This window comes from Rutidosis leptorrhynchoides, chromosome 7, assembly GCF_046630445.1.
Source record: "Rutidosis leptorrhynchoides isolate AG116_Rl617_1_P2 chromosome 7, CSIRO_AGI_Rlap_v1, whole genome shotgun sequence".
Taxonomy (NCBI): domain Eukaryota; kingdom Viridiplantae; phylum Streptophyta; class Magnoliopsida; order Asterales; family Asteraceae; genus Rutidosis; species Rutidosis leptorrhynchoides.
Genome location: NC_092339.1, coordinates 163,389,431 through 163,416,940, shown reverse-complemented (window position 1 = coordinate 163,416,940; position 27,510 = coordinate 163,389,431). Strand labels below are relative to the sequence as shown.

The following is a 27,510-nucleotide window of genomic DNA, read 5'->3' as shown; positions in this document are numbered from 1 at the left end:
TATATCGGGAAACAGAAAACAAGCCTAAAACAACCGCAACAAATAAAAATTTATATGAAAGCATAAACAAAACTTAACCACCAACCAACTCGGTTGTAGCACCACCTCAAGCCTAAACAAAACTTAACCACCAGACATCGGCCTAATACGGACTGAAAAAGGAACCCAAGCAACGTTAGCCCAAACCACCGCGAGAAAGATGGTAGAGAGAGCTAAGGTCGTCGGATCAACCCTCCTCTCACCGAAAGGATAAGAAAACTAAAAAACAACGCCAGAAAATTTGAAGCTGCCAGGAAACCACAATGGTTGTCAAAAGGAACCTAACCATACCAAATCCACCGCGAGAATAGCGGTGGGGAGAGACTATAGTCGCTGGATCCACCATCAACCACCAAAAAGAAGAAAAAGTAGATATCCAGTGAGATCAGGGAGTGGGGAGGAGATAGAAAACATAAGGAGAATGCAAAGTAGAAATGGAGAAAGAAGAGAATATCGGACCTCGGCGAGATGCCGAGGCCAGGGGAGACGACAGAAAAAAATAAGGTTTGGGTAGGGTTGGGAATTTTAAGAGATAGGCCGGGGAGGAAAACCTAGAGAAAGAGAGTATAACATATAGTTTTATTAAAACAGAATAATGGCAAAACAACAAGACGATAAAAGTGGTTGCCAGAAAATAAGAGTGAAATTTGTAGTTTTGGAAACTGATAGGAGATGATAGGAGGTGGCAAGCTAACCGAGAGAGAATGAAAAGGGGTTTTCAATTACAATTGATTAAATCTTTGTTACATTCACGTCAAAAGTTTTCTTTATTCTTATAATAAGAAATATCCGTATGATTTTTATTTTTATTTTTGAACAGAAATATCCTTACGATTGTCATACCAAAGACCAAAGTTCGATAAATTTTAGTTTTTTTTTTTTTTTTTTTTTTGGTTACTCAGGAACCCCCTACGAACGAATCTTTTGACTCCCCCGCAGAGGGTAAACCTGGGGGAACGAGCCCGCTGAGTGCCAGACCCGCTACCGGGTGAATGTCTTTCGACATCCCTCCAGACATCTCCCTTTTTGAACAAGCCGAGGCGTAACTCAAACTCGAACCCGGGTGGATGCTATCAATGGGATAGCTCAGTGGCCATCCAGGCTATGCCCGGATGGTTAATAAATTTTAGTTACTATTGAAGTTTAACTGTTACAAGAATAAAATCTTTCACCCTATAAAATATATTTCAGTTAATCATATCTATCAACTCTCTTTTAAGTTCTGGTGATCTCTTATTGTAACACAATAACCATATTTTTATGCCGACTCCTTTCCGTGCATAATGTATTAACTTGAGACCCTAGACCACATATGACATATATCTATGTGAAAACAAATAATAAACAATCATAACCACATGTTATGCTTTTGGACTTCACGTTTTACATGTGAAACTATTGGTCCCAAACTAAGAATAAAGGAAATTGTAAATAATGAATATAATCTTTTCAATTTTTTTTTTAGGACAGCGAAATTGGGATCACCCGAGGGGGACTAAACCACCCGTTGCGATCATCTCCCGTTTCGACTATGCCGATGCAGTGATAATAACACCGCCCCCATCGCTGCCCGGGAGGAAACCTTGAAACCGATCCAAGGGCACGGCCAAGTAAAACCCCCCATCCCTTTACCCCACTTAGGGGTGCCCCGGGTGATTCCGGACGGGCAGGATAGAGTTGCATTTACATTTAAGTAATTGTTGTAGCCGGGTGGAGTCGAACTCCTGACCTCAAGTGTATTAGAGGCAGGCCACTACCACTCAACCACAACTACAACCCCATAATCTTTTCAATTTTTAATCAGTTATGTATGATAATTTATGTATAATTTTTAACTTAATTATTTTTATTAATTTAATCTAAGAACTAACCGGTTAAATTAAACGGAATTGTTAGTCGGTTGAATATGAATTACACTTGAATTTAGTAAACGGAATTGTTAGTCGGTGCTTATGAATTATACTTAGGTTCAGCTAGGACAAACTTGAAGAAAGATACAAAGAATACACTTGAATTATGATATATAAGCACACATGAATTTGTGAGTTCTTCTATTTACAAGGTTTTCGTCGTCTTCATTGTAACTCTATTAGTCGTTGGGCAAAAGCACTTTTGTACTTTAGTTAACAACTAGTTGTTGAACCCTCGCTTCGCGCCGGGGATTCGGTTTTCAATACATTTTATTGCTTTTAGTTTGTAAAATTATTTCGTGACTAAAGAATAATGTCGTTGAAGCGCAACTCGAGTCGAACTAAAAGGTATAACCCGTGAAAAATTTAAATGTTATTTTAAATTAACAATATATATCCATCTCCGCGTTTAGCTATGTAATTATCGACTTTTAAAAATTTAACGCAAAATCAACGTGTATGAAAAGTACCCCAAATATTTAGCGTTTTTTAGAAAGCGTCCGTTTTCGGGTCAAAACGTGCAAGTTGGCAGGGACACGCTAACCCTGTGTGCCGTAGCACCCACCAATCCCACCCCGAAAGAGACCTGTGCCGGCAAAGTACCTCCTCCCAGGTACCACAGTGACGGCAAGGCGATTTTTACCCCAGCTAGCTAGACCCCCGAAACACTTCACAAATTTCCCCCCGGAGGGAGAAATAATTCCATGCGGGGCGCCCAGAGTCCGTTTTGCGTATAGTTAGTGACATTGTGTTCCTAAAATTATTTCGAGTTTAACGATGGTGTCGGAAAAACTTAACTCGTTGCGAAGGAGAAGATATGACCCGTTGAATATTTGGGTGGAACTTTTTTAAGATTTTTTATGAAAATGGTTATTTGACACTTTACCCCCTGTTTGGGGGGCCGATTTGAATATTTGGAAAAAGTGTGGGGATCTTTGTTGGTGTAGTGGAATTTAATTAGAATTAAAAAAAAGGTGAAAGGACGAAAATGTCTCTAGTTACTATTCACCATTTTTGTCTATTAGATAATATAGTAATAATTAGGTATAAAGCCTGCAACTACATTCGGCTTCAAGGTTTCTTTCTCTTGTTTGTAACTAAATTGAGAAACAATCTAATACGAAAGTAAATTGATTATAGACATGGAAGTACATCAAAGTGTTGAGTATTGAATTACGCTATGCGCACCCAATTTGCGTTCTTCGTATTGACCTCCTATATGGTCACTTGCCACTAATGATATTTGATCTTTTGTTTCCAACTTCGCCTTTCCCTACGTCGAACATATCTCATGAATAAACAATACAAGAAACAAACAATACATTTAGAGTCTTAGACATAATATGTACAAGTGTTATATGTCCTGTCTCCTTTTGTTGTCTCACCATCTAACCTTTTTTAGTGGTAGCTGAACATAAAGTAATGGATTTTATGCAACGTCGAAAGGGTCCTACCGTACTGTGACTCTCACCGCATACGGCTCGCACAAGTACTATGAGCCCTCTGCTCCACGCATCTAACCCGTTCATAGTTCATGTGGTTCACCGGTTCATGGAGAGCAGTTCCTTCATGGTCAACTAGATGATCACCATCTGCTAACTTGTCTTAGTGTTGATAAGCCTTTTGTTGATTCATCCTCTTGCTAACAAGTTTACATCTCCTAACTAGCCCAATAAAATTCTTTAAACTTAGAGGCAGCTAAAGAGTTGTTTACCTATTTTAAACTATAAGATTACTAAGAGCACTGGGAGTGGTAACCCAGGTCATTTAGCATGTCAGGCCTGACTTGGTGAGTCGGAAAAAGTGGGGAGTGGTGACCTATGTCACTTGGGGTATGTCAGTTTTTATTTTTATAACATAAATTAATATAACATAAATTAATATAGAACAAAAAAGCTGGAACGGGTGCCTCAATTTACGTCGCATATGCGACTGACATGGGGTAAATGGAGGTGCTCGACGTGAGTGGGGAGTGGTGTCACTAAGTGACATGGGGGAGACGGGTGAGTGACACATCCCCACTCCTGGTGCTCTAATGCTCGCCATACACAACTATATTTAGTGTTGAATACGAACATTTTGTATTCATAATGATAAATAACTAGAAAAAATTCGGACCTCGCGTTGCTGCGATTGTATTTGGATATGCGTTGTTTGCTACGTAATATACCTAATGACCCGCGTTGTAGTGGATCATTATAACGAATTTTATAAAACTAATGTTGAACGAAAACTGAAAAGACAAATTGCGAATAAATTGGGTAGAAAGATTCGAAGTCGTGAAATATAATTAGTGAGTATATATATAATTAATTCAAAATGTTTCACTTTTTTACAAAAAAAACAAAAAAAACTCAGATTCAAATATTAGTAGTTGCAATTTGTTCGTTAAATTATTTCGATTTGAACGGTGATAATAGAGAAATCTAACTCATAGAGAAAAAAAGATAAATCCCGAAAATTGTGTGAGTTTTATTTAATAATTATTATATAAAATTAAAGAGTTACATTTAAACACTCAAAGTTACCTTTTATACCCCACTTTAACCCCTATGTATTTACAACTATTACCCATGAACTACAACTCTTTTGACCTTTTTCTTCCTTGGTGAAAACTACAACACCCACCACACAGAAACTACTCTAAACGACCAAAAATTTGGTGGCTTTTAGTATATATAGAAATGAATTTTTTCTCAACAGAAAATCTCAGTTTTTCATAAAGAATGGTCAACTAATTAATAATTCTTGCTTTTTGTTAAATTTATATACATATTCATAATCTAAACATGTAAGATCATATGTTTTTTTTTTGTATTTCTTCTTATTTCTGGGTTAAGAATAATTGCAGGGTCTTTGCAGTCATTTTCTGAAAGATAGTTTGGTGGTCAAAGTATTAAAAAGAAGACTTTGTTGCTGAACAGCTATTTGAAACTTGAGGGACCAGAAAAGAAATTAAGTTATTATTTAAGTTATCTAATTAATTTTTTCATTATCTGATTCATTCGTTCATCTCTGTAACTGTGTGAAATTCATTCTAGGGTTTCATATCTTTCGTTCTCTGTATTCATAGTTATCTTTTTGATAGCTTGAGAGAGATTACTGTGAGATTGATTGTGTGTGAACCGTTGTAAGGATCATGTATCGTTTTGGTACTTATTTTTAACTTCTAAGATTGGAGATTTTTCATCTCATGTGGTTGGTGGATTTAGTTTCTTGTTTTTGTTCATGGTATCAGAGCGGCAAAGCTTGATATCGTTCGATCCGGTGTTCAATTGATTCTAATTTTTCAGATCTGAAAAGTTAGGGTTTCTTTTCTTCGATTGTTTCTTTCAAGATCAGTTGAAGGTATTACTGTTTCTACTGTGTTTGGGTACGACAACGACTTGTGGATTCTGTTTTGGGTCGATTTGCTGTTGATTAGAAGTTTTTTGGTGAGAAACCGTAGTTTGATAAATTAGGGTTTGTTCGTCTTGATCTTCTTGTTCTTCCGCTACAGATTTGTCTTCAAAGGGGAGTCTCGTGTTTATTAGTGCTTTCTTTTACCCTGACCTGGTCTCTACGCCCAACTCTTGATCTAGATCCTTGAGATCTATGAAAACCTGATCAAGCGTAGATTGATCTTGACCTATTTTTTCTTGTAAATCATCTCTACAGGTTGCCTGGTTAGTAACCAGTCCAGTGGGTTTGTTTCTTATCCTTACAGGTGTCTGAACCATGGATTTGTTGCGGTTTTATGTGTTTTTTGTTTTCTCTTTTGTAATTGCTTTTGTGATTTACTGTTATTCTTGTTATTCTCTTTGATTTCTTGTTATTTGTTTTTATCTGCTTTTCATTATGTAACAACCCAACCCGCAATCCATATGATAATTTTTTTTTTTTATACAACACAATTACACTCCAAATAGATATGTAACCCATTACACGAGTTCCATTCAAAACGCACAACATTTAGTTGTTTACAAAAGGCATGTGGCCACGAATAAAGTTTTGTACAAGTTTGACCCATTACAAAATGATAGTTTACAATCCAAACGACACATCAAGCATGGTTTAGGACTAAACTACCCAAAACGTTAGGCCCACATCAAAACTCCAACAAAGCATCATCACGGAACACCTAATGTCCGATAACCCCCTTGCCCTTAACTGCGCCTGCATCTAAAAAGATAAACAATGAGAGGGTAAGCTAACGCTTAGTGAATGCAATAATTATACATATACATATATAATACACCTACTTGCAAGCACTTACACAAATACCTCATACACGCTAACAATATACAAAGCATACCATCGCAAGTATAAATCTAAACCCAAGGTCACAAACTAGCACAAACCATCGCATATATATAACCCGAATGATATAATATACTACAAGACAACGCGTAATTAAAGTTAACCAACACACAAGGGAATGGTACTTCGAATTTCCCATCGGTGTTCATAACGACCGTTAGTGTACAACGAAATATATCACTAATCCCAAGGCGACAAGGACAACGAAATATCCGTTCAAGAAATCGTTAGTGTACAACGAAATATATCACTAACTCTTAGGCAACTTGGACAACGAAATATCCATCATTAGTGTACAACGAAATATATCACTAACTCTTGGTGGTATAGACACGTATACCCGGCCCCATCCGCCGCCCTACAAATAGATACATTATATACACACATGTATAATCATTCCACTTACCTCAAGACTCTTGTGGAAGCTAACCGAGCTTGCAAACCTTCAAAGTAATGTACCTATTACATTATGCATTTATTAACAAACAAACTAGTTGAATTAAATGCCAACCACAACCCTTGAGCATTTAATGACCCGTTTGCATTAAAAGACTCAACTACACCAAAACGGCCCATTAATGGCCATGCCTCGTCATAAATCACTAAAAGCTAGTGATTAGGGTTTAATCACATCAACTAACATAAACTTGGTGTATTTCATAACCATTTCGCCCGATTAGGTCAACTAGTGCTCTTTTGACTCTTTGACTCACAAATCAAGTCAAACTTACACAATAACAACTCTTTCATCATTTTAAAAGTGCATTAATGACTAACAATATCATTTAGCACTTACAACCTCAAATCACAAGACCAAACCCTAGATAATAGCTATTTAGGGTTTCCTTTAACAATCCAACCCAAAATTCACCCATTTAACCCTCAAATGGGTCACACAAGTTCCATATGAACCAAACCCTAGCTTAAACTAAATGAAACTCAAAACATAGAGTTAAGACTTACCAATACAATCACAACGTAGCTAGAGACGTAGGGAACAACTTTAAAACTCGGACTTGGGTGGGATTTGGTCTTCTTCTTCTTCAAGTGAGCTCTCTCTCACTAAACCTTAACTCTCTCTCTAGGATTTAATTGGTGAAGGTGAAGATATGATAAATGAGGATTGGGTAAGGTTGAATCAGCTTTAAACTCCCCAAAACCGGCCACAAGTGAAGGGACTATTATTACCCCAAAAGATGCCATTTAAAATGGCTAAAAAGTCACTTCAGCGACATTTGTCGCGTTTCGCGACACCAGGACGCGACAAACAGCACTCAAACGCGACAAAGTGGTCAGAAATCACCATCAGAACTTGTCTCGTTTCAAGCATGTTTGTCACGGAACGCGACACACCAGAACGCGACAAACTGTACTCAAACTCGACAGATTACCTGATGTACTCCAATTTTACTTTTAAAACATCCCAAAGTCAAACGTGGTCAAAGCATTACATCCAAACTATTAAATAATCATTCTTGGACTTCAAATGATGCCCCGAGCGTCATGTTTAGATAAATGGGGTGTTACAACTCTCCCCCACTTGAATCAGAGCGCGTCCTCGCGATCCAAGCCGCATGACAAGCCGGAAGATACACCAATACAAATTCTTTGGGTTCCCATGTAAACTCAGAACCTTTACTACGACTCCATTGAACTTTAAAAGTTCTCACCTCTTTATTTCTCAACCTCTTTACCTTTTCATCGAATATAGCAATCGGCTTCTCAACATATTCTAATTTGTTGTTTAATTCAATCTCGTCTAATGGCACCTATGAAGAATCATCCGCAAGACACTTACGGAGATGGGAAACATGGAATGTATTATGGATCCCTGCAAGCTCTTCGGGTAATTCCAAACGGTACGCAACTTCGCCAACACGAGCTAAAATCTTAAACGGTCCAATAAACCGAGGAGCTAACTTTCCCCGTTTTCAAAACCGAATGATACCCTTCCATGGCGAAACCTTAAGCATCACCATATTGCCTTCTTCAAATTCGATCGGTCACCTACGTTTATTGACATAAGACTTTTGTCTATCTTGCACCGCCTTTAAACGAGCCCGAATCATATCGATTTTGCTATTTGTCTCCAATACCAAGTCGGTGCTCCCGACTTCCCTTTGACCCACTTCACCCCAACAAATCGGGGTTCGACACCTCCTACCGTATAACATCTCATATGGTGGCATTCCAATACTAGAGTGAAAACTATTATTGTACGAGAATTCCACCAATGGCAAATGTTCGTCCCAACTACCGCCAAAATCAATAATAGACGCACGTAACATATCTTCCAAGGTTTGATTCGTACGTTCGGTTTGACCATACATTTAAGGATGATACGTCGTACTCATATTCACCCTCGTACCCATGTCTTCATGAAACTTCTTCCAAAATCGAGAAGTAAAACGTGTGTCCCGATCCGAAACAATAGACGCGGGAACGCCATGTCTCGATATCACCTCTTTAATGAACATCTTCGCGAGTGCCTCCGACGAAATTGCTTCTTTAATAGGAAGAAATAACGCACTCTTCGTCAATCTATCGACAATCACCCAAATAGTGTCAAATTGGGTTCTTGCCGTTTTCGGCAACTTGGTAATAAAATCCATGGTAATATGCTCCCACTTCCACATCGGAATTTCTAGCGGTTGTAACTTACCATACGGCTTTTGGTGTTCGGCTTTAACTTGCAAACATGTGACGCATTGCTCAACATACTTAACAACGTCGCGTTTCATGCCCGGCCACCAATAATCTTTCTTCAAATCATGGTACATCTTCGTCGCACCCAGATGTATGGAATACTTAGACTTGTGCGCCTCATCAAGAAGCACCTTTCAGAAATCACCCATCTTAGGCACCCACACTCTTTCTTGAAAAGACAATAAACCACGCGAACCCATCGTAATGAATTCCGATTGCCCCACAATTCGTTCCGCATGTTTGTTGTGAACGTAAGCCTCTATTTGAATCACACCAAGTTTTTCAAGGAAATCGTTAGTAATAATCATACGTAACAATCCTAATCGTAACGCCGGGTGGTGACTCTTTCGGCTTAACGCATCCGCGACAACATTCGCTTTTCCCGGATGATAAAGTATCTCACAATCATAATCCTTCACCACATCCATCCATCTCCGTTGACGATAATTCAAATCCCGTTGATCAAAAAGATGTTTCAAACTCTTGTGATCCGAATAAATCGTACACTTGACACCATACAAGTAATGGCGCCAAATTTTCAAAGCATGGACCACCGCCGCTAATTCGAGATCATGAGTCGGGTATCTCTTTTCAGGTTCCTTTAATTGGCGAGAGGCGTAAGCGATGACTTTACCTCGTTGCATTAGTACACACCCGAGCCCATTCAAAGAAGCATCACAATAAACCGTCATATCATCTACCCCTTCCGGCAACACCAAGACCGGAGCTTGACACAATTTCTCTTTCAACAATTGAAAAGCAATTTCTTGCTCGTTCTCCCAATTGAATCTCGTATTCTTCCTTGTCAACTTAGTTAATGGCGAAGCAATCTTGGAAAAGTCTTGGATAAACCGACGATAATAACCGGCCAATCCTAGAAAAATTCGGATTTCCGTAGCCGTAGTCGGTTGTCCCCAATCCTTCACCGTCTCTATCTTCCCCGGATCCACTTGAATACCATCCTTGTTCACAATATGGCCAAGGAATTGAACCTCCCTTAGCCAAAATTCGCATTTCGAGAATTTAGCATACAACTTCTCTTTTCTCAACGTCTTCAACACTTCGCGCAAATGGTGTTCATGTTCCTTCATACTCCTAGAATATACAAGAATATCGTCAATGAGCACAATTACCGACTTGTCCAACATAGGTTGGCACACTCGGTTCATAAGATTCATGAATGCCGCCGGTGCATTCGTAAGACCAAAAGGCATAACTACAAATTCAAAATGCCCATAACGAGTACGAAAGGCCGTTTTCTCGATATCTTCCTCATGGACCCGCATTTGATGATAGCCGGACCGTAGGTCAATTTTAGAGAAGTACGTAGCACCTTGAAGTTGGTCGAATAAATCGTCAATCCTAGGCAACGGATAACGATTTTTGATCGTCACTTTATTTAACTCCCGATAGTCGATGCACATACGCATACTACCATCTTTCTTCTTCACGAACAAGACCGGAGCACCCCATGGCGAAGCACTCGGTCGAATAAAACCCTTCTCAAATAACTCTTGAATTTGATTCAACAATTCTTGCATTTCTGCCGGTGCTAAACGATAAGGAGTTTTAGCAATGGGAGTAGCTCCCGGAACCAACTCAATGCGAAATTCGACTTGTCTTTCCGCCGGAACACCCGGTAACTCATCCGGAAAAACATCTTCAAACTCACTTACCACCGGAATTTCACGAATAGGTGGTGGCTCATCATGAGTATCAAAAACATGAGCAAGGAAAGCCATGCCACCGGTAACAACGAGATGACGTGCCCGTGCAAAAGTGCATATCGGCACCGGTTTCCTTCGTTTATCACCATGAATAATTAACTCTCCCCCACTTGGGGTCTTCACACGAATAGATTTTTCATGGCACGCAGTATCGGCTCTATTATGATCGAGCCAATCCATACCAACCACGATATCAAAATCACCTAACGTCATCGGAATGAGATCAATATTAAAGTTCTCGGAACCAAACAGAACATTACAATTCTTACACACATCAACCACTAGCACCGTCTTGCCATCCGCTATTTCGACTTCTACCGGACGACTTAACTTAGCTAACGGTTTATTAAATTTAGGCACAAATTTTGGAGACACAAACGATAAATTTGCACCACTATCAAATAGAATCCTTGCCAGATTAGAGTTAACCATGAAAGTACCTGAAACGACTTCATTGGATTGCTTGGCTTCGTCATTGGTCATCAAATAATTACGTCCCCTAGCCGACCCCGCCGCCTTCTCTATTCTCTTAACTTGATCATTTTTGAGTTCGGGACACTCTGACTTTCGGTGCCCTTCTTGTTGACAATTAAAACATGTAATCACATTAGTACGCGGTTTTGGGCAATCACGAGAGTAGCGACCTTTTTGCCCACAATTGTAACATGTGGTCACGTGAACACTAGGAGCACCCTTCTTCACGCTACCAACACTTTCGGATACTCCTTTACTCTTCTTGTTCGAAAAACTAGAAGCTTCAAACTTTCTTTTACTTGGCGCATAACTAACCGGACTCGGAGCTTGCGCTTCAAACCCCTTCGCCACCGCCAAAAGCTTAGCAAAAGTCTCAACATGACCGATACTAATTTTACCCTTCAAATCATCTCTAAGGGTTGCATGAAAGTCTTCCATTAGCATTTGATCATTTCCCGCATACTCGGGGCAAAAACGTGCTTTGGCGAGAAAGTTAGTTTTAAGAGTGTTTAGGTCCAAAGACCCTTGACGCATGTTCCTTAACTCGTTGCGCAATTTGGAAAGATCCTCTTGCGTACGATATTTAAGGAAAAACTCCTTCTTGAAATCCGCCCAAGATAACCCTACAAAAGCCGCATCAGCCACCATGTCAATCTTGCCATCGAGCCAATCTTTAGCATGGCCCCTTAACAAACTAGTAGCAAGCCTTATTTTCTTTTCGGGAGGGCACTCGGTCGTGCAAAAACAACCTTCAACATCGGAAATCCAAGCCGCACTCTTCATGGGGTCGGGATCCCCGTGAAAGTGAGGAGGCTTAGTCGCCAAGAAGTTCTTATAGCTAAACTCTAACTCGCCCACATTTTGAGGTCTAGGAAACCTCCTTTCAACTTCTTCTTTAACAGCATTAGTCATCCGTTCTTGAATCATATCGACGATTTGTTTCAAAACTGACTCTTCGAATATTTGTTTAACCCTTTGGGAGAAAACCGAAACATAGTTTTCTAAAGCGGTCTCAATCTTTGTAGTCATCTCATCTTCCTCCACATGAGAGGGACCACCATTGCCATTCGTATTCGTTCTGTTTCTCATCTTCATTCTAAAGATTAAAAATAGATTAGACATCACCAACAATTTAATACACATATATACCTATGCATATTACAGCACACACACCACATCTAGCTCGATACTTGTAGCACATCCTTGCTTGACTTGACTTGCAACCGTAATAGTGGTCGCGACTCACTATTACGCTCATATGCCGTGCCATGCTCAAACGTATCACAACCATCTTGCTCGATGTTCAAAACAATAACACACGGTTAGTAACATCATAACATAGCATAGTTGTCCACTTATGCATCAAAGAACTAATCAAACCCCGTACTGACCCGTAATCCTACAAGTCTTGCATATAATTCCTCAACACAAAAGTCTAAGTCTAGGCGCCTATCTCAAGTCACCTAAATCTCTTAGACCATGCTCTGATACCACTTGTAACAACCCAACCCGCAATCCATACGATAAATTTTTTTTTTATACAACACAATTACACGCCAAATAGATATGTAACCCATTACACGAGTTCCATTTAAAACGTACAACATTTAGTTGTTTACAAAATGCACGTGGCCACGAATAAAGTTTTGTACAAGTTTGACCCATTACAAAATGATAGTTTACAATCCAAACGACACTTCAAGCATGGTTTGGGACTAAACTACCCAAAACGTTAGGCCCACATCAAAACTCCAACAAAGCATCATCACGGAACACCTAATGTCCGATAACCCCCTTGCCCTTAACTGCGCCTGCATCTAAAAAGATAAACAACGAGAGGGTAAGCTAACGCTTAGTGAATGCAATAATTATACATATACATATATAATACACCTACTTGCAAGCACTTACACAAATACCTCATACACGCTAACAATATACATAGCATACCATCGCAAGTATAACTCTAAACCCTTCAAGGTCACAAACTAGCACAAACCATCGCATATATATAACCCGAATGATATAATATACTACAAGACAACGCGTAATTAAAGTTAACCAACACACAAGGGAATGGTACTTCGAATTTCCCATCGGTGTTCATAACGACCGTTAGTGTACAACGAAATATATCACTAATCCCAAGGCGACACGGACAACGAAATATCCGTTCAAGAAATCGTTAGTGTACAACGAAATATATCACTAACTCTTGGGCAACTTGGACAACGAAATATCCATCAATAGTGTACAACGAAATATATCACTAACTCTTGGTGGTATAGACACGTATACCCGGCCCCATCCTCCACCCTACAAATAGATACATTATATACACACATGTATAATCATTCCACTCACCTCAAGACTCTTGTGGAAGCTAACCGAGCTTGCAAACCTTCAAAATAACGTACCTATTACATTATGCATTTATTAACATACAAACTAGTTGAATTAAATGCCAACCACAACCCTTGAGCATTTAATGACCCGTTTGCATTAAAAGACTCAACTACACCAAAACCGCCCATTAATGGCCATGCCTCGTCATAAATCACTAAAAGCTAGTAATTAGGGTTTAATAACATCAACTAACATAAACTTGGTGTATTTCATAACCATTTCGCCCGATTAGGTCAACTAGTGCTCTTTTGACTCTTTGACTCACAAATCAAGTCAAACTTACACAATAACAACTCTTTCATCATTTTAAAAGTGCATTAATGACTAACAACATCATTTAGCACTTACAACCTCAAATCACAAGACCAAACCCTAGATAATAGCTATTTAGGGTTTCCTTTAACAATCCAACCCAAAATCCACCCATTTAACCCTCAAATGGGTCACACAAGTTCCATATGAACCAAACCCTAGCTTAAACTAAATGAAACTCAAAACATAGAGTTAAGACTTACCAATACAATCACAACGTAGCTAGAGACGTAGGGAACAACTTTAAAACTCAGACTTGGGTGGGATTTGGTCTTCTTCTTCTTCAAGTGAGCTCTCTCTCACTAAACCTTAACTCTCTCTCTAGGATTTAATTGGTGAAGGTGAAGATGTGATAAATGAGGATTGGGTAAGGTTGAATCAGCTTTAAACTCCCCAAAACCGGCCACAAGTGAAGGGAATATTATACCCCCAAAAGATGCCATTTAAAATGGCTAAAAAGTCATTTTAGCGACATTTGTCGCGTTTCGCGACACTTCATCACGTTTGGCGACACCAGGACGCGACAAACAGCACTCAAACGCGACAAAGTGGTCAGAAATCACCAGCAGAACTTGTCTCGTTTCAAGCATGTTTGTCACGAAACGCGACACACCAGAATGCGACAAACTACACTCAAACTCGACAGATTACCTGATGTACTCCAATTTCACTTTTAAAACATCCCAAAGTCAAACGTGGTCAAAGCATTACATCCTAACTATTAAATAATCATTCTTGGACTTCAAATGATGCCCCGAGCGTCATGTTTAGATAAACGGGGTGTTAGACATTATGTCTGATAGTGATTCTATGTTGGTCCAACCAAGATTAGCAAACTTGAATTTAATGATCCTTTATATTTACATCCTAGTGACTCTTCTGGTGCACCATTAATTACACAGAAATTGAAAGGAACTGAAAATTATAATGTGTGGTCCTGTGCTTTGAAACTTGCATTACAAACTAAAAATAAGCTAGGATTTATTGATGGTTCACGTGCTAGGTTTGAATATGAAGATGATGATGTTCTTCTTGGTCAATGGGATAGATGTAATTCTGTTATGCTTACTTGGATATTAATGTCATTATCTGAAGATGTTTATAATGGACAAATTTTCTCTAAGACTGTTGAATCTGTTGGGACTGAGTTAAAAGAAACCTATGATAAGATTGATGCTTCTGTTACTTTTAATCTATATCAAAATATTAATTCTTGTAGTCAAGCTGGCCAACCTTTGTCTGATTATTATCATAAGTTGAATGCTATGTGGAGACAGTTTGATGACATGATTAAAATTGATGATATAGTGTCTGCTAATAAATCTTTTCAAGAACATAATCAATTTTTGAAACTCATGCAGTTCTTAATGGGTCTAGATGATGTGTATGTGCCTATTAGGAGTCAAATTCTTATATCTGATCCTGTTCTTAATGTTAAAACCGCTTTCTCTATTATTTCTAGAGATGAGTCTCATAGGTTACATTCCAATAACTCTGTTAAAAATCAATCATCTGCCTTTGTGAGTAAAACCAGCAATACTAGCAACAATAATAGTGGTTACAATAACAAGAAGAAATACAGAAATCCACCTTTAAAGTGTACTAACTGCAATATGCTAGGTCATACTGTTGATAGGTGTTTTGAACTTATTGGTTATCCACATGGATATATTAAAAAAAACCTTTTAATCAAGGGTCACCTAGATTTAATAGTAATAACTGTGCTACTGATAAAAATGGTAGTTCTGGCTCTTCTGTTCAGTTAACCAGTGATCAAATTATGAAGTTGCTTAGCTTGGTAAATGAGAAACCTTCTTCAAATCACCTGGATGTTAACATGTCAGGTAATTTCACAAATAATAATGTTTTCTTTAACACAAATTTTGATAAATTCTTTTGTGCTAATAGTTCAAAAAATAATAATATGGTTTCTAAAGGGTGAATAATTGATTCTGGTGCAAACCAACATATGGTTTCTTCTTCTCAAAATTTAAGCAATGTTGTTAATGTATCTGATTTAAATTTGTCTGTTAATCATCCTATTGGTACTAATGCCAAGATTTTTCAAATGGGAAATTTAGAACTTTCCAATAATATTAAGCTGTATGATGTTCTGGTTATTCCTCAATACTATGTTAGCCTGTTATCTGTTAACAAATTAATAAAAGATAGTAATTTAGTTGTGAGTTTTGACATTAATAAATGCTATATTCAGGATTTGCTTCAAAAAAGATTGATGGGGACTGGTAGTGAAAGTGATGGTCTTTATTTTTTTGATGAATGTGTTAATGGTAAGACTATCATGTCTAATGTTTCAAATAATTCTAGGTTTAAAACCAGTATTTGGCATAATAGACTTGGTCATCCTGCTAGTCAAGTGTTAAATATACTTAAAACATATCTTAACTTAAATAATATTGATTTTATGAACCTTGTGATATATGTCATAAAGCTAAACAAACCAGAGAACCTTTTCCATTAAGTGAACATAAAACAAAAGGTGTTGGGGAGTTGATGCATTTAGATGTCTGGGGTCCATATAAAATCAAAAGTAAGGAAGGTTTTAGGTATTTCTTAACTGTTGTGGATGATTTTTCTAGAGTTGTTTGAATTTATCTTTTAAAAACCAAAGATACTGTGTTTGATCATATTAAAAGTCTTTACAATCTTTTATTCAATCAATTTAATGTCAAAATTAAAACTATAAAAACTGATAATGGAACTGAATTTGTTAACACAAAAATGAAAATGTTTACTAGAACTAAAGGTATTGTACATCAGACATCTTGTGCTTACACACCTCAGCAGAATGGGATTGCTGAAAGGAAACATAGGCACCTTCTAAAGGTTGCTAGGTCCCTTATGTTTCAGGGGAAATTCCTTTGTATCTTTGGTCCGAGTGTATCTTAACTGCTACTTATTTGATTAACAGGCTTCCATCATATCTCTTATCTGGAAAGTGTCCCTATGAGTTGATTTATGGTTCTTGTCCTAATTTCTCCTATTTAAGATCCTTTGGTTGTCTTTGTTTTGCTACTGTTTTAAATCAAATTGATAAATTTTCTTCAAGGTCTCTTAAATGTGTCTTTGTAGGTTATTGTACTTCTCAAAAAGGATATAAACTGTTTGATTTAGAAAATAAATGCTTTATTTTTTCAAGATATGTTAAGTTTTATGAGCATGTTTATCCTTTCAAAACTGAGTCTGTTTACAAAGTGAACCTTGATGAAAATAGTAATCATTTACATTTCTTTGATTTTACAATGTTTGAAAATGATTCTGAAATTGTACATGACTCTAATATAGATAAGTCAACTGTTTTAAAACAAATGGATCCTATAAGTCCCAATGATGAAGGGAGACACAGTCCAAAGGATGATGGCAGACATGTTACTCCAGTTGACTCTTCTGAGTCAACAGGTGATGGCAGACATGCAACTTCCTATGAAGGAACATCTGGTGGACATAATGATGTCCCTGAGGGCACTTCTAATGTAGATGATACATTAGAAGCTATTGTTAATATAAATGCTAAAAATTTAAGAAGAACAAGCAGAAGAACAACTTTACCAAAAAGATTAAATGATTATGTACTTGATAATAAGGTAAAATATGGTCTTAAAAATTACTTAACATATTCTAAACTTAGTTCTAAAAATTTCTGTTTTATCACTTGTTTAAATAAAAGTCAAGAACCTAAGTCATACCAAGAGGCATCAAAGAATAAGAATTGGGTTAATGCTATGAATGAGGAAATTGAAGCCCTTCTTAGAAATAATACTTGGATTATTACTGATTTGCCTTGTGATAGAAAACCTATAGGATCAAAGTGGGTTTATAGAATAATATAAGACTTCTGCTGAAATAGATAGATACAAGGCTAGATTAGTTGCCAATAGGTTATAATCAAAGACAAGGTCTAGATTTTGATGAAACCTTCTCTCCTGTTGTTAAAATGGTTATTGTTAGAGTCATTATTACTGTTGCTATTCAAAATGACTGGTCTTTACATCAACTTGACATAAATAATGCCTTTCTTTATGGTGACTTAACTGAAGATGTTTATATGACTTTACCTGAGGGATATTTTGATAAAGATGACAAAAGAGTCTGTAAACTTGTTAAGTCTCTTTATGGGTTGAAACAAGCTCCTAGGAAATGGAATGAGAAATTTTGTGAAACATTGTTTGAATATGGCTTTGTTCAAAGTGTGAATGATTATTCTCTTTTTACCAAACATACTGATGATTGCTCTTTGTTTCTGCTTGTTTATGTTGATGATATTATTATTACTGGCAATAGTGAAAGTTGTATTAGTCAGTGTAAGCATTTCTTGCAAACTAAATTCAAAGTTAAAGAGTTGAGTTTATTAAAATATTTTCTTGGTATTGAACTTTTAGATCAAAATGGAGGTTTAAGTATGACACAAAGAAAATATACTTTAGAAGTAATTGATGAATTTGGTTTGTTAGCTAGTAAACCTGCTATTACTCCTATGGAATCTGGTGTTGTCTTTTCCAGTATTGATAATCATTCTGATACTGATTATCCTTTATCTAATATAAGTGATTATCAAAAACTTATTGGAAAACTTATTTACATTACACTGACCATACCTGATATTGCCTATGCTGTTCATTGTTTAAGTCAACATATGTATGCTCCTTTAAATTCACACTTAAATGCCGCTTTTAGAGTTCTTAGATATCTTAAAGGTTCACCTGGAAAAGGCACTTTCATAACAAAAAGTGACAATTTTGTATTGTCTGCTTATGTTGATTCTGACTATGCAAAATGTATTTCTACAAGAAGGTCAGTTATGAAATGTCCCGTTCATATTGATTATAAACGTTCCATATTAATTGATTTCGTCGCGAGGTTTTGACCTCTATATGAGACGTTTTTCAAAGACTGCATTCATTTTTAAACAAACATAACCTTTATTTTATCGATAAAGGTTTAAAAAGCATTACGTAGATTATCAAATAATGATAATCTAAAATATACCGTTTACACACGACCATTACATAATGGTTTACAATAAGAATATATTACGTCAAAAATAAGTTTCTTGAATGCAGTTTTTACATAATATCATACAAGCATGGACTGCAAATCTTGTCCTTATTTTAGTATGCAACAGCGGAAGCTCTTAATAATCACTTGAGAATAAACATGCTTAAAACGTCAACAAAAATGTTGGTGAGTTATAGGTTTAACCTATATATTATCAAATCCTAATAATAGACCACAAGATTTCATATTTCAATATACATCCTATACATAGAGATAAAAATCATTCATATGGTGAACACCTGGTAACCGACATTAACAAGATGCATATAAGAATAACCCCTATCATTCCGGGAAATTCTTCGGACATGATAAAAACGAATTCGAAGTACTAAAGCATCCGGTACTTTGGATGGGGTTCGTTAGGCCCAATAGATCTATCTTTAGGATTCGCGTTAATTAGTAGATCGGTTTACTAATTCTTAGGTTACCAAGCAAAAGGGGCATATTTGGCTTCGATCATTCACCCATATAATTTAGTTTCATTTACTTGTGTCTATTTCGTAAAACATTTATAAAACTGCATGTATTCTCATCCCAAAATATTAGATTTTAAAAGTGGGACTATAACTCACTTTCACAGATTTTTACTTCGCCGGGAAGTAAGACTTGGCCACTGGTCGATTCACGAACCTATAACAAATATGTACATATATATCAAAGTATGTTCATAATATATTTACAACACTTAATACATTTTGATGTTTTAAGTTTATTAAGTCAGTTGTCCTCGTTAGTAACCTACAACTAGTTGTCTACAGTTAGATGTACAGAAATAAATTGATATATATTATCTTGAATCAATCCACGACCCAGTGTATACACGTCTCAGGCTAGATCACAACTTAAAGTATATATATTTTTAGAATCAACCTCAACCCTGTATAGCTAACTCCAACATTACTGCATATAGAGTGTCTATGGCTGTTCCAAATAATATATATAGATGGGTCGATATGATATGTCAAAACATTTGCATACGTGTCTATGGTATCCCAAGATTACATAATATATTAGAATACATGTATAATACAATATAATTTAGCTAGGATATGATTTGTATAGAATTGTTACAATATTTCCCGTAGCTATAACAATCAAAAAATATTCAATCTTGTTTTACCCATAACTTCTTCGTTTTAAATCCGTTTTGAGTGAATCAAATTGCTATGGTTTCATATTGAACTCTATTTTATGAATCTAAATAGAAAAAGTATAGGTTTATAGTTGAAAATATAAGTTACAAGTCATTTCTGTAAGAGGTAGTCATTTCAGTCGAAAGAACGACGTCTTGATGACCATTTTGAAAAACATACTTCCACTTTGAGTGTAACCATAATTTTTGGATATAGTTTCATGTTCATAAGAAAAATCATTTTCCCAGAAGAAAAACTTTTAAATCAAAGTTTATAATAGTTTTTAATTATCAAACTCAAAACAGCCCGCGGTGTTACTACGACGGCGTATGTCCGGTTTTACGGTGTTTTTCGTGTTTCCAGGTTTTAAATCATTAAGTTAGCATATCATATAGATATAGAATATGTGTTTAGTTGATTTTAAAAGTCAAGTTAGAAGGATTAACTTTTGTTTGCGAACAAATTTAGTATTAACTAAACTATGTTCTAGTGATTTCAAGTTTAAACCTTCGAATAAGATAGCTTTATATGTATGAATCGAATGATGTTATGAACATCATTACTACCTCAAGTTTTGTGGATAAACCTACTGGAAAAGAGACAAATGGATCTAGCTTCAAAGGATCCTTGGATGGCTTGAAAGTTCTTGAAGCAGAATCATGACACGAAAACAAGTTCAAGTAAAATCATCACTCGAAATAAGATTGTTATAGTTATAGAAATTGAACCGAAGTTTGAATATGAGTATTACCTTGAATTAGAAAGATAACCTACTGTAAATAACAAAGATTTCTTGAGGTTGGATGATCACTTTACAAGATTGGAAGTAAGCTAGCAAACTTGGAAGTATTCTTGATTTTATGAAACTAGAACTTATAGAATTTATGAAGAACACTTAGAACTTGAAGATAGAACTTGAGAGAGATCAATTAGATGAAGAAAATTGAAGAATGAAAGTGTTTGTAGGTATTTTTGGTCGTTGGTATATGGATTAGATATAAAGGATGTGTAATTTTGTTTATATGTAAATAAGTCATGAATGATTACTAATATTTTTGTAATTTTATGAGATATTTCATGCTAGTTGCCAAATGATGGTTCCCACATGTGTTAGGTGACTCACATGGGCTGCTAAGAGCTGATCATTGGAGTGTATATACCAATAGTACATACATCTGAAAGTTGTGTATTGTACGAGTACGAATACAGGTGCATACGAGTAGAATTGTTGATGAAACTGAACGAGGATGTAATTGTAAGCATTTTTATTAAGTAGAAGTACTTTGATAAGTGTCTTGAATTCTTTCAAAAGTGTATGAATACATATTAAAACACTACATGTATATACATTTTAACTGAGTCGTTAAGTCATCGTTAGTCGTTACATGTAAATGTTGATTTGAAACCATTAAGTTAACGATCATGTTAAATGTTGTAAAACCAATGTTTATTATATCTAATGAGATGATAAATTATTACATTATCATGATATTATGATATATTAATATATCTTAGTATGATATATATATACAGTTAAATGTTGTTACAACGATAATCGTTACATATATGTCTCGTTTCGAAATCATTAAGTTAGTAGTCTTGTTTTTACATATGTAGTTCATTGTTAATACACTTAATGACATGTTTACTTATCATTTATCATGATTAAACATAGTGTATCAATATCTTAATATGATTCATATGTATTTAGTAAGACGTTGTTATAACGATAATCGTTATATATATCGTTTCGAGTTTCTTAATTCAATAAATTCAATTTTATGTATATAACTCATTGTTAAAATACCTAATGAGATACTTACTTATCATAATATCATGTTAACTATATATATAATCATATATATGTCATCATATAGTTTTTACAAGTTTTAACGTTCGTGAATCACCGGTCAACTTGGGTGGTCAATTGTCTATATGAAACCTATTTCAATTAATCAAGTCTTAACAAGTTTGATTACTTAACATGTTAGAAATACTTAATCATGTAAATAATAATTTCATTTAATATATATAAACATGGAAAAGTTCAGGTCACTACAAGTTACTGGTTTCTGTGTTTATTTAGGAAACTCTTTAGTTTCATGGAAAAGTAAGAAACAGTCAACTTTTTCAAGATCATCTGCAGAAGCAGAGTATAGGGCTTTAGCTTCTGTCACATGTGAGCTCATTTGGATATTAAAACTTTTCAAAGATTTGAACATAAAAACAAAAATTCCCATAACTGTTTATTGTGACAATAAATCTGCTTTACAAATAGCCAAAAATCCTGTTTTTCATAAAAAAAAAACTAAACATTTTGAAGTAGATTTACATTTTGTGAGGGAAAAGATTAGTTCAGGTGTAATTCAAACTGTTCAAGTTTCTTCTGAAGAAAACACTTCAGATATTTTTGCTAAACCACTTTTAAGAGCTCAACATGATTTATTGTGCAACAAGTTAACTCTTTATAATCTATTTCATGTTTAGATTAAGGGGGGATGTTAAATATATATACATATTCATAATCTAAGCATGTAAGATCATATGTTTTTTTGTATTTCTTCCTATTTCTGGGTTAAGAATAATTGCAGGGTCTTTGCAGTCATTTTCTGAAAGATAGTTTGGTGGTCAAAGTATTAAAAAGAAGACTTTGTTGCTGAACAGCTATTTGAAACTTGAGGGACCAGAAAAGAAATTAAGTTATTATTTAAGTTATCTAATTAATTTTTTCATTATCTGATTCATTCGTTCATCTCTGTAACTGTGTGAAATTCATTCTAGGGTTTCATATCTTTCGTTCTCAGTATTCATAGTTATCTTTTTGATAGCTTGATAGAGATTACTGTGAGATTGATTGTGTGTGAACCGTTGTAAAGATCTTGTATTGTTTTTGTACTTATTTTTAACTTCTGAGATTGGAGATTTTTCATCTCCTGTGGTTGGTGGATTTAGTTTCTTGTTTCTGTTCACTTTTTAATTTAATTGTTCACAAAAAAAGAACAAAAATTTATACCGTTTTGCAAAAACATAATTATTTAATTATTAGTATTAGTTTTGCACAGATATATTCATACCCTTAAAATAAGATTCATTTCACTTTTATAATTAAATATGTATAATCAGGACAATATGACAAATTTAATCAGATGTTCTTTTCTTATTTGGTACTCTGTTTTAATCAATTTGAACAAAAGGATTAATATTTGGGATGATGGATGATGACTTGTATCTTGGGGTTAATGAAATCTTTTCTATTTTGTTATGTCGCACGGCGAGCTAGAATTAAATTATCAAATGTCCCCGATAATTCATTCTCGAGTTTTTTTTAAGGGAAAAGAATGGGGTGGCAAGTAGAAGAGAGAGTAATGATGGAAAGGAATGTAATGTAAAATATATTTTGTTCATTTTCAAGTTAGAAGGAAAGTAAAATAAAATCAGTAAACTTATTGCAAATTATATACTCTGTATTAGATAAAAATTAGAAGTTAATAATAAAAAATTACAGTATATCTTAATCTCTAACATAGATATGGTAAAACATCAAAATTATAAAAATAACAGCAATCATAATTAGCGAAAATAACAATTTACAGTCATAGACTTTCGAGTTAATATGCTCATCATTCAAACACTTATATTTTATTATTTGTTTCTTAATTGCACCTCATAGTAGTGAAATCTAAAAGCAATGAGAAAAGGCCACTTTTATCAACGAAAATAATGCAGGTGTTGAATTCATTTTATTACCTGTGCTCAAACACTTTTGGCTTCCTATTTTACTCTTTTTTTTTTTCGTTTACAAAAGCCACTTATAAACCAATAAATAATTAAGAAGGAACCAATAGTTTATCGAGAAAAAACATGATATTGTGATCGAGACATCATTTCATTTTTGAAAATTATCCAAGGATAATTCATGCAAATAATGAGCTCCAATAAATATAAGCAGACTATAGTACTACATGTAATGACAAACATATTAATTATTCCTTAACTCATCGAAAGACAAAAGGTTGAAAGTTACTTGTAATTGTGAATAGTCACTATATAAGTAACCATCATGACTAGCCTTGTGATTCATGCACACTCTTAATCTCATTACCAAATTATCATTAATATAAATTTAATTTTGGTAACAAGATGGAGACAAAGATTACAGTGGTGAAGGCAGATTCAACGACATTCGAGGGAGATAGTGGCGGATATTATGTCTGGTCAAACACGAATACGCCTTTGTTAAGTGAGTTTAAACTCGGAGCCGCAAAACTTCTACTCCATCCTCTAGGATTTGCTATTCCTCACTATGCCGATTCTTCAAAAATAGGTTTTGTTGTTGAAGGTATTTTATTCCAATCTTATCATATTTATCATGAAATCTAAATAATTGTTTTTAAAGCACGTACTCTAGTAATTGTATAGGACGTTACTAAATTTAATTAGGAACCTCATATATTTTTAGGATTTAAGCTTTGTTACAGGGTTTTCTTTGTATGGTTATCTTATAGGGTAAGAATGTGCATATAAGACCATCTTCAACTATGGCGGACAAAATGGGCATGTTGAAGAGTAAGGTGGGGTGCTTGATGGACGTGCTGGTAAACTGAGAAATAATGGGGTGGAGTGTTGAGTAGCGTGTTAGATGATGTGTTAAAATATGATTGGAAGTTTGGTAAAGAAAATGATATAAAAACAAAAAAGAACTAACCGAAAAATTACTTGTGGCAACACGCCACTTTTGTTTCCCGTGATAGTAGCACGCACGCAGGGTGAGCACGCCATCAACACATCCCTTTAGAGACATGCTAGGCTTCAAAAGGTGACAACACGCCACCGTTAATGAAGGCCTAATACTAGGTATAACATTATAATTAAGGTAACAAAAATTCAGAATTAACATTCCAAAAGTGGATGTAAAGAACTATTTAATTTATATTAACTATATAAAAGATCATTTTAGCACTATATACATTCTTAATATATTCAAGTCAAGATTAAAATTAAAATTAAAATTAAAACTAGAATGAAATTGTTATACTCGTGCATCATCGGGGGTTGGCTCTAGTCCTTTCGGGCCTGGTAATTCTAGGAAAAAAAGAAAAAAAAAAAAGATGTTAACTTATTAATGGATACACAAGAACAAATGTGATCAACACTAACTATTTATTATCACACGTATCCGTAACATTACTGATTTAACATGTTGGAAACTAAACTTGATTTTGGGCTATGGGTTTTGGATTTGGGCTTGCAAGTATCCAAGTATTTTGGATCAAGATTGTAGTCCATTATGTAGAAACTTCTTGTAATATCTAGTAGTGAAAGTGTGTAGAAAAATCTTGTAAAATATCTAAAGATAATACTTAGAAAATATCTAGATAATGCTTAGGAAATATCTAGATATTAGTAGATAATGGAGAGTTCTAGACTACTCCATTGAGTAGTATAAATAGAGGGCTTCACCCCTCATTTGTAATCAAGCAATTCAATAAGCAATAAAAGAAAAGCTTTCAATATTAATCAAACTTCTAAATCATCAATCTTCTCTTCCACAAATAATATGCATAACCTCCTATTTCCAACAAATTGGTATCAGAGCTTGGTTCGACAAGATGATGGCCAACAATGTCATCACGTTTCCTCGCCTCACAAAGGATAATTATGATCGATGGAGCATCCAAATGAAGACCTTCCTAGGTGGACAAGACTTATGGGAGATTGTGGAGGAAGGCTATGAGGAACCTGCAGAAAAAGGTCCTCTCAGCAAGGAGAAAAAATTAATGAAGACGAACGATCAAAAGGCTCTTTCCATCATCCAACAAAGTGTAGATGATGGAGCTTTTGAGAAAATTGCAAGTGCAACCACCGCCAAGAAAGCATGGGAGATCTTGAAGAATTCTTATAAGAGAGTTGAAAAGGTGAAAAAGGTTCGACTACAAACACTACGAGGTGAGTTCGAATCCTTAAATAAGAAAGACTCAGAATCAATTTCTGATTATTTTACAAGAGTCTTGGCAGTTGTCAATCAATTAAAGAGGAATGGTGAAACTCTAAGTGATGTAATAGTCATTGAGAAGATTCTTAGATCATTAGATTCAAAATTCGACTATATAGTCTTAGCCATTGAAGAATCTAAAGATCTAGAATCAATGACTATCGATGAACTCATGGGTTCACTACAAGCCCATGAAGAGAGGTTCAATAAGAAAAATAAGGAACCTTTGGAGCAAGCTTTACAAGCAAAACTCTCTTTCAAGGAAGAGAGCAGAGAAAAGACTCATCAAACGAGTCAACGAGGTCGTGGTCAAGTACGTGGCCGAGGAGGAGGACAAGGATATATCAAACGTGGAGGCTATAGTTCTTACAGAAATTAAGAAAGAAGTCAAAATTTTCACCTGACAAGAGGTCGCGGGAGAGGCTACACAAGTAGAAGGCCAAGGTATGACAATTCTCAAATCAAATGCTATAATTGTCATAAATTTGGCCACTATGCTTCGGAATGCGAGAAGTCAAACAATTACGTTCAAAAAAGGGCAAATTTAGTGCAAGAAGATACTGAAGCCGTGGAATACATTTTGTTACTAGCATGCAAAGGTGAAGATAACGGAGAATCAAATTTGTGGTATCTCGACACGGGTGCAAGCAACCATATGTGCGGTGACAAAAACATGTTTGTGGAGTTAGACGAGGTAATTAGTGGAAATATCACCTTCGGAGATTCCTCTAAAGTCCCGGTTAAAGGAAAAGGTAGGATTCTCATCCGTTTGAAAAATGAAAGGCATCAATTTATCTCTAATGTGTATTATGTGCCCAATATGAAGACGAATATACTGAGTATTGGACAACTCTTAGAGAAAGGCTATGATATTCACATGATAAATCGTACCCTTTCTTTAAGAGACCAAAAAGGAGGTTTGATTGCTAAGGTGCCAATGTCAACGAATAGGATGTTCATGCTAAATATTCAACATGACATTCCAAGATGTTTAAAAGCATGTTTCAAAGATAATTATTGGCTTTGGAACATGAGATACGGGCACTTAAATTTTGGAGGCTTAAAATTATTATCAAGTAAATGAATGGTGAAGGGTTTGCCTCCAATTAATCAGCCGGATCAAATATGTGAGGGATGCCTTCTAGGAAAGCACTTCCGAAACAGTTTTCCAACAGAAGCTTCTAGTAGAGCGAAGAAACCTCTAGAACTTATTCACACGGATGTGTGTGGACCCATCAGCCCATCGTCTTTTGGTAAAAATAGATATTTTCTTCTATTCATTGATGATTTTAGTCGAAAGACATGGGTCTATTTTCTAAAAGAGAAGTCGGAAGTTTTTGTAATGTTCAAGAAGTTTAAAGCGTTTGTGGAAAATCAAAGTGGTCTCACCATAAAGGCGATGAGATCCAATCGTGGAGAAGAGTTCACATCCAAGG

The 27,510-nt window shown here is 35.5% G+C and overlaps 1 protein-coding gene across 1 annotated transcript; it reads left to right on the top strand.

Annotated features, from left to right (window-relative positions):
- The first annotated feature begins 507 nt into the window (after positions 1 to 507).
- LOC139859745 (uncharacterized) lies at positions 508 to 17,724 on the top strand. Its single transcript, XM_071848520.1, has 9 exons — positions 508 to 543; positions 942 to 1,027; positions 14,745 to 15,509; positions 15,617 to 15,671; positions 16,089 to 16,164; positions 16,326 to 16,440; positions 16,633 to 16,728; positions 16,806 to 16,943; positions 17,034 to 17,724. The coding sequence occupies exons 1-9, from the start codon at positions 508 to 510 to the stop codon at positions 17,722 to 17,724; spliced, it is 2,058 nt and encodes a 685-aa protein (XP_071704621.1).
- Positions 17,725 to 27,510: the final 9,786 nt, after the last annotated feature.